Below are 8,719 nucleotides of genomic sequence, written 5' to 3' on the forward strand. Positions count from 1 at the left end.
CGGAATGCGCACGCGTTTTCTCCGGTGAGATTACCATAGACCTGTACGGATGATGCGGACGAGGGGGGTGGAAATTATTATTATATTCAGTTTTTAAAAAACATCTTTGCAGAATATCAGTATACTACAGAGAAGTACTGAAAACATTGAAATCCGACGAATCAGGTTCAGATTGATTGTACAGCGTCACCAGTTACGGAGGCAGATACATCGTACAGTGCAGTATCCTGCGCGGCTCATTTGGGGATATCATTTCGACGCTAATGGATCATCTCCACATCTTACCAATAATATCCCTCTACGTGGCGCCGCCTCCACCACTTGTTCGCTGTTCCACTCTGCTCACGCCCTCCACTTCTCCATGCCCTTCCCCTCTTCTGTGGCCCCCGCTCTGCTTGCGACCGCGGACCACCCCCATTTTGCGTCTAACTCAGTGAACAATAAAATTTGAGGACGACTATTACACCTAAGTCCCGCAAAATGGTAACAATTGCGTCTGGAGCCCAATATATTTTGAATTTTCTCAATATGCCTAAAAGCCTCAAATACAACTATATTTCTTTGTGAACGCATTTTCTCTAAATGCTTCCCAGGCGTACATACAGTATAACATCTAAAAAAAAACACATGGCAAAATTCATGATAACAAAATGTCTGTATAGTTAAGTTGGCTAATAACATGCAACTTTTTCAAATATATGTACAGTAGAATCTTAAAAAAAAGTCAAAATTCATATGTATATAACACAATATCTATATATTATACATAATTTGTGTGGTTAAGGTAAATAATAATGTACATATTTTTTATTTACATGCATAATATAATATTCATAAAAAATATAACAATATCCATATATTAAAAATAATATTTATTTATTACACATGATTCATGTGGTAGAGGATAAATACGTTTTTTATGAAAAAATATTTTTATATTTGGGGCTTTCAGACATGTAAAAACAATTCAAAATATATTAGATTTGGATATAATTTTTTACTTAGAGGGACTTTAGTTGAGACTTTCCCATTAAAATATTTAGAATTATTTCATTTTGTTTTTTTGACCGTAGAATTATTTCATTCATATTTTACATTTTTCTTCTCCCAAAAACATGCGAAACGCCACGATCGTCGTTTCTCCTCCTCCCACGTGTCCCTCCTGGACGGCCCTTCCTTCCTCTCCCGTCTCCATTTTACCGTACGGTCCCCCACATTTTGGATTCACAACTTGTCTTTGAAATTTTACGTCACGCTTCGGCTCCTGTAATCAGTGGAGGTCGGCTGGTGGGGTTATTTATGTATTTTGATCCCTGGCCAGGGGCAGGCAGTGTAGTTTAGCCAGGGCCCTAGGGAGTTTTCCGTCAATTCGGTAGGAAAATAGTAGAAATAGAAGATAGATACAGTGAGTACAGGGATATTTGTCAGATCAGAACTGGGAAGCGAGGAAACTCTTTTCTCTAGTTCCCACACACTCTCCCACACTCTCCAATGAACTGGCACACATGCAGCACTGACACGCGGGGAGAGCCCTCTTTCTCATTTCTCAATCCTCCCCCTCTCACTGATCTTGATCCCTCAATCCTTGACGCGACATTCAGCCTTGAAATTTAGACGCGGAGTTTGGAGGCGCGCTAGTTTGGCATTGATTTCTAGCTATCCAGTCCCTTGACTGGACTTCGAACCAGTGATCATTTCATTTCTTTCCAGAGATAGGGGCGGAGCCCAACGACGATTTGTGACCCCATGCAGGAAATACATTCCATCGGAGGCGGTGGATTTTTCGACGGCGGTGGCGGTGGAGCTGGCGGAGGAGACAGGAGAGTGAGGCCGCACCACCACCAGAACCAGCAGGCCTTGAAGTGCCCGCGGTGCGACTCCCTCAACACCAAGTTCTGCTACTACAACAATTACAACCTCTCCCAACCCCGCCATTTCTGCAAGAACTGCCGTCGATACTGGACCAAAGGTGGCGTCCTCCGCAATGTCCCCGTCGGGGGAGGATGCCGTAAATCCAAGCGCTCCAAGCCCAAAACCAGTTCCTCTTCAGAACGTCCTCCCACGCCGATTCGACCCCCGGCGCCGCCCCCGCCACAAGAGCACCACAAGTCCACCTCTCACTCCAGCAGCGAAAGTTCCAGCCTTACCGCCGCCGCCACGGAAGCGTTATCGGCGCCCTCCTCGTTGAACCGCGAGCTGCTCCCCAGTCAGACTTCAAACCCCAATTTGGACTCGGGATTGATGGAGCAAAGCGGGGATTGCGGTATTTTCTCGGAGATAGGGAGCTTGACGAGCCTGATCAACACAACGAGCGAAGCATTGTCGTTCGGCTTCGGGAATATTCCGGAGGCGACGTCGTTCCGGTTCAGCAGTACTGCTCAGCCAGAAGGGATGGCCGGGAACGAGTTATTGTCGGGGGAGTGGCAAGCACAGCAAAAAGAGACGGCGATGAGCGACTTGATTTCACAGCAGGAGCTGAAGTTGCCGGAGATCACACCGGGGTCACTGCTTGATCCGACGGCTCCGGTTGATTTGTCGGCGTTGCAGAGCAAAAACGAGAACGGAGGTTTCGGGTCGCTGGATTGGCAGGGATGCTCGGACCAAGGTCTGTACGACCTGCCTAACACCGTAGATCACGCTTACTGGAGTCACACTCACTGGACGGATCAAGAAAATCCCAGTCTCTTCCATCTTCCGTGATAAGCTTCTGTCCAAGCTTCGAGTAACTTTTTTTTTTCTTTTTTCTTTTTAAGTTAAAAAAGGAAGCAAAGGAAATTTGAAAATAAACCCAAAAAAGCAACCAAAAGCCGAAAGGATTTGCCATAATTATGAGGTGTAAAATTTTCTTTTCATGGTTACTATTTTTCTTCAGAAGATGTTCGCGGGGGTTGATGCTAGTGATGATGTGCACGTACAACTAACTGGTATGGCAGGTTTTCTCTAATATATATATATTTTTTGAATTTCTGGGTTCATGTTTGAAAATATGTATGGGAATGTTGGAACTCGATTATTATATAAGAAAAAGAGAAAAAATGATAAGAGTGTTTATTCATTTATTTTTAAGTAGGGAGGTATTTTTGGTTAGTGAACAGTTAAAGCGTGAAGAATATAGTTTGAGAGGGGGTGCTTAATTAAGAGCGGGGACGCCAGGGGTTGAACGTTGAAAATGACGGCGATAATGGGGCATCAGATTACGGTGGTGGAGGGGAGAGCAGAGGATATAAATAAAGGAGGACTGGAGGAGGGAGTTGTTGGGAATGGGAAAGAGCGGCGAGGTGGGGGTGGGGACACGTGGGATTACGTGACGAGGCAAAGGAGGAGGGGTGGTGGGACCGGAGGGGATGCAGGGGCTGTGGGAACAAGGGAAGGGAGGGAAGTACTAGTGAGGTTGCCGTTGGAACACGGAAGAGCATATTTGGAGGAGGTGGGGAACGCCGCGTTGGGAATCCTCGAAATGGTGGGGAAGGGTGGCGCCGCTATTAATGGGGTGGCCCCACCCCTCCATCATCATCTGGCCTGTACTGCCCTACAAAAAGTCAGCATTGCTATGCTCTCTGTATTTTTGTGGTCTCACGCTTCCATGGTGGTGATGTTATGTACTCAAGTCCATGCATGGCCTCTGCTCTCACTCAATTCCTGTTTCTTCTGGTTTCCTACGCCCTCGCATTCAATGTCCGTCGCTACTTTACATTGCAGAGTCGCACAAGAGAATGGAGTTTGCGACAACTAACTTTACCAAAAGCAAATGGAATGGGAAAAATCAGAAGCGAGCAGGTTTGTGACAAATTATTTATACAATAGAAATTGTTTATCCACGATCAGGGTGGTAGGGCATAAAATGAATAATGGCGCTGCTCAATCCTTTCGTCCTATTATTCGTGCTGTTGAAATCGCAATGCTCTCAAAATCGCATTTTAGGCGAAGCTGTGTGTTTCTGCTTATCCATCCATCCTTCATCGAGGTCTTCTGAAAATTAATGACACTAAACCTGAATAAAAAACTATGCAACAACTGCGTATGAGATAAATTAAAATCAAATATTCACTTCAACCTATGATAAAATAAACTAGAAAATCAATCTAATTAGTTGAAAATGGACCAGATTAAAGTAACACCTAAACTGCTCCATTATCCATGCACTACATGCTCCTCTTATTGCGTCAATAATGTATATTTTCAACTGATGAATCCACTACGTGTATGCTTGTTAAATTTACACATTCGCCTCTTTCTACCAAAAGGGGGGGTGGGTGGGGAGCCAACCTTCGCAAGCAATGCATATGCGTATAAACGAACGCCAAACTTACAATGGACATATCGTAAGGAGTTCACAAATTAACAAAAAAGAGACATGAGCAGAGCCATGCCTGGTTCCAAATGAATTGGAATGTTATTATATGTCAGAACAGGCTAAACGATCCCCGGTGCAGCGTCACCTGCAGGTTCCTGAGAATAAGATAAGGACGTTTCGATCTGATCATCATGCGTAAGTCCCGAACATGCCGAACAGTGCAACCGTATTGTCGACACCAGCATGTCGGTCATACCTTCCCTCGGTTTTCATGGAGCATGTTTGTACAATCGATTCTTTTGAACACGCACTGTTCAATTACTTTCATAAAAGCAGAGGGCGACGCAACAGAAACTCGCTTTATTTTTTGGGGCCTGAATATATAACTTGAATTGAAGTTGACAACAACTTTTTCCTAATATTGAATCCGACATTGCAGGCTGGATTGTCACCGGTTCAAACCTTTCTTTAGAAATTAAACAAAGCTTTGAATGAAGAACCTCAGAACTTAATATCCGCTTGGTTATGTGGAGATGAAAATGAGGCGTTTTCAAAACTGCATAGACCATTCTATTCACATCTCAAGCCAAAAACGCATATGATTAGGAACGTGAAGCAATTAAGCAGTTTCTCAACACATTGTGGATACACGATCTACACCAAGACACCTTTAGTAGAACCATTAACTAAAAAAGAGCAAGACTACAATCTGTCGTGTTGATTTGAATAGTAAAATTTTCCCTTTTTTATTTCTGGTAGGTTTACATTATGGTCAGAGATCTGGCTTTCCATGTGGAATCAAGAAAGTGGAAAAGAAAATATGGTCCTTTCATTCTTCTTTTATTAATATATGCTTTGTGATGAATGGAATAAGGTAGTCTACTCCTTCCTTCAGTATATGCTTTTGGAGTTTGGGCTAGAAATACTTCTTAGTGAAGACCTTCAGTATATGAACGGGGTGTTTGGAATTTTGTTTTTTGATCTCAAAATCGTGGTTTTGGACCCCAAAGTTTGGAGGGGTATCCATACAGGCCCAGCAATGTTAGGGAACTTCAAATAAATATATGTTCTGGGCCATTTAGCATGATTTTGATAGTTTAAGATTTTGCCATCCAAACTTTTGAAAATTGGCTCCATCCAAGATTAAGATTAAGATTAGTGTTCAAAACGTACAAGTGAAGTGATTCTTAATGTTGGTGTATGTCGGCCCAATGATACCGTTCATCCTATAAAGATCAAAATACATCAAGTCCAAATCTTTTACTCTGCCGTCTTGTTCCTCTATCCGGCATATAGAGAATCAAATGGCCAAGTCACTTTCATTCACTCTCATTTTCTCCCGCTCTATATTCTTTACAGGTCCATCCCTTTGAGAGCAAAATTCTGACCTTTTACTTTGTATTTTGTAACATTAACAGGGTCACCTTTTTGCGCAGATTAACCTTACAGATTAGACGAGCAAGCTGCTCTGGAAAAATATAAAGGGAAGCAATGACTTCCAACAACAAGAAGGTGGAGATATTCGAAGAGTTAAATTCCATGCCTCATCATTCATGTTGCCGCTTGAAGGCCTGACGATACCTGGCACTACAAGGACTGTGTTGATGGTTATGACTACAAGCCATATGATTCAGATTTTGTTGCAAAGTAGATTTGTATGAATATGCGATGCATGATATATGTGTCATTCTTGCATGTTGACCTTTTCAATTAAACGTGTATGTTCATTGAAACGGGATGATTTGGATGAGATGGAGACGCAAAAAAAGGAAATAGCAAGAGAAGCTTATATTGTGATTACATCTTGAATTCAACCTCATGTTTTTTAATCCAAGAATCTAAGCCTGAGATTTTGCTGCATAGGTGCGGGTTTATAAGGTACGCTTTTTCATGGCAACCTTGCAGAGTGATCCACCTCTGATAAAGTGGCCATATCTATTTCTACTTACGATTCAGTGAGGTGATCATGGTCTGAGGAAAGGCTTTGTAAGCTATTTGCGATGGTGAAAGAATCCTATGTCAGCAGTCAAACTGTGTTTTACCAAACAAGATTCAGAATAGATATGAAAATAAATAAAATCTCTTGTGGGTTCTTTTCCTTTACACTGTAGCAGAGAAAAACTGAATGCATAATGAAGCAGCTTACGAAAAAAGCCTTGACATTCCATTAGCTTGGGATTTAACTTTGCTCAAGGGTACCCAAAGCCTGCTATTTCGCTATAGCTATAATGACATGGCAATCCTTCAGTCAAACTTCGGCTTTTTCTCCAATTAACACGTGATGAAGACTGAAAAGTGACTTTTTTTCTTTAGTTTCCTTTTTTTTTTCTAATGAAAATCTTATTAGGGCTAGTTAATGATGAATGGGAATGGCGATTCCTCGAAGACTATACTCTTTCCCTTTATTTTCTCCTCCTGTCTCCTTAAATCAAGGACAAACCGAACCAGTAGAGGGAATTATATCAATATGACCAGTGTGGTACCAAAAATGAAAATGGTACAAATAATAAGTCAAGGAAAAGAATGAGCAACTATCAAAATCTAATTTCCATTAAAAAAAAAAAAGCAAGAAGAAACTATCAGAATCTACAACACTGAAAACGCAGAAACCGGACCTTCTGCTTGCTTAAGCGCATACTCTCTGACCTTGGAAGTTGCACTGGGCTGCCCATCCATTCCCAACCCAACCTGCATTGTTCACGACTGCATTAGACATTGTTCCATAGAAGGAATCTGATAAACGGTTCACACCATTAAATATCAAGTTATTAACATACACTGGGAATGCAAAGGAACCTGTACTTCCTTCAGATTGATTAGAGTCCCTTGATTCAGAGGATAACGCTGTTCGATCCTCAACCTTCTCAACTTGACATGCCCTTTTGATGTTGTCCCTCTTTTGCTGTCCGCTCTTGCATATGATGTCTCTTTCTTCGTCCTAAAAGCAAAGTCATTGTAACATGGGGATAGTTATTTAGGGACATTACTGCAGCAGAACAAGTTTATGGGGTGAGGGAAATAGCAAAGCACCTGCTTATAAGGGCTCGTAGGATTTTGATTTGCATATGGTGTATGGTCGTGCGTGCTCTGTTTACTCACTTGTTCTGCATCCTCACCATACTTGAGCTGCTTTTTCAATCCCAGAAAGGAAAACAGATTGAAGAATTCAACTTTTGTATCATTCTCTTCTGTTATTTAAAAAAAACAAAGAAAAAGAAAGAAAGAAAAAGCGCGCGCGCGCGCACAATTGGTAATGGCTATGTACCTTGCGATTCACAGGCCTTGAATTTCTGGAACTCCCATCGACACCACTTGGAAGTTCAGACTTGACGCACTTGCCATCTTTTATAACATCAAATGCTCCATCATCTCTGAAGCAGAACACAATATAGTCTTCATCTGCGGAGGGTGACCAGCTTGAATCATCCACCGTGTGTCCTGGTGAAGCCTCGGTTTTATCCTTTTCACTTCGATTCTTTGTCTCTCTCTTTTTGTTGTATTTTTTGCTCGGTTGTGACAGTTTCTTGTCATTTCCACGACTGACTCGATTGTCGTTTCTCTTGTCGACTGCCATTGGAGGTGACGAAGCTGGTTCACCATCTGCATTGTTGAGAAAAACAAATGTTAAAAGAGAAGGCTTGTCCTTTTCTTGAAGATATCTCCAAGAGTTTCAGTTATACTACGATTTACCTAAAGGCAGGAAACATGAAGCCCAATCCCTAACTCTCCATCTGACAAATCTCGCCATCGTCCATGTGGTGCACATGTTTGTGGACTGATCTGCAGTTACCTGCTTTGCTGCTTAGAAGAGGATGGTGTTTGAGAAATGAAGGGTTAGAGTGATGGAGGTTGGAAGGAGGAGGGGGAAACTGGCATTTGAATTTGAAAAAGCACATTCAGCATCAAGGGAGTTACAGTGTTCATCACATAATAATGAGTAATGAGTCAGTTATGGTTCTGTACATAAAAAGATGAGAAATTTGTGGACATTTCTAGTTGACAACCGTCCATAATTATGTTCAACGGAGCATTAAAATTAGAGTCGCCATCTTTCCCCTTCCATAATCAAATTTTGATACCATCTGTTTCCAATCCTGAAAAGGGTCAAAAGTTATGTTACAGTCAACAGGCAACAGTAATAAGAAAATGCAAATGTGATTTAAACCACATTTTAATCCAAAACTTTAACACAAAAATATTATCTAAGTGTGATTTGATGTATGACATATTGCTCTAGTTCTATTTATAAACAGAGAGCGAATTTTTTTATTATATTTATAAAATATTTTATTGACTTTTTTTCACAATTTTTTAATCCCATTACATGTTAATGAGAGAAAATACATTATAAGAGTATGTATATTAAATAGAAATAAAATTAAAACCTTATAAAATTTTAGAGAGTTGATGAGAAGATTTTTCTTG

The 8,719-nt window shown here is 41.3% G+C and overlaps 2 protein-coding genes across 2 annotated transcripts; one reads left to right on the plus strand and one right to left on the minus strand.

Moving 5' to 3' along the window:
- Window positions 1-1,410: 1,410 nt before the first annotated feature.
- Window positions 1,411-2,963, plus strand: LOC129319326 (dof zinc finger protein DOF5.4-like). Its single transcript, XM_054964359.1, has one exon. It carries the CDS (start codon window positions 1,747-1,749, stop codon window positions 2,698-2,700), a length of 954 nt encoding a protein of 317 aa, XP_054820334.1. The 5' UTR covers window positions 1,411-1,746; the 3' UTR covers window positions 2,701-2,963.
- Window positions 2,964-6,786: 3,823 nt separating this feature from the next.
- LOC129319844 (protein BREAKING OF ASYMMETRY IN THE STOMATAL LINEAGE) lies at window positions 6,787-8,093 on the minus strand. The gene is made up of 5 exons (XM_054964923.1): window positions 7,985-8,093; window positions 7,560-7,894; window positions 7,325-7,420; window positions 7,072-7,232; window positions 6,787-6,982 (listed from the first exon to the last, which is right to left on the minus strand). The coding sequence occupies exons 1-5, from the start codon at window positions 8,058-8,060 to the stop codon at window positions 6,874-6,876; spliced, it is 777 nt and encodes a 258-aa protein (XP_054820898.1). The 5' UTR covers window positions 8,061-8,093; the 3' UTR covers window positions 6,787-6,873.
- Between the last annotated feature and the right edge of the window lie 626 nt (window positions 8,094-8,719).

This window comes from Prosopis cineraria, unplaced genomic scaffold (assembly GCF_029017545.1).
Source record: "Prosopis cineraria cultivar Desert tree isolate PC_DT_omini unplaced genomic scaffold, ASM2901754v1 PC9, whole genome shotgun sequence".
Classification (NCBI taxonomy): domain Eukaryota; kingdom Viridiplantae; phylum Streptophyta; class Magnoliopsida; order Fabales; family Fabaceae; genus Prosopis; species Prosopis cineraria.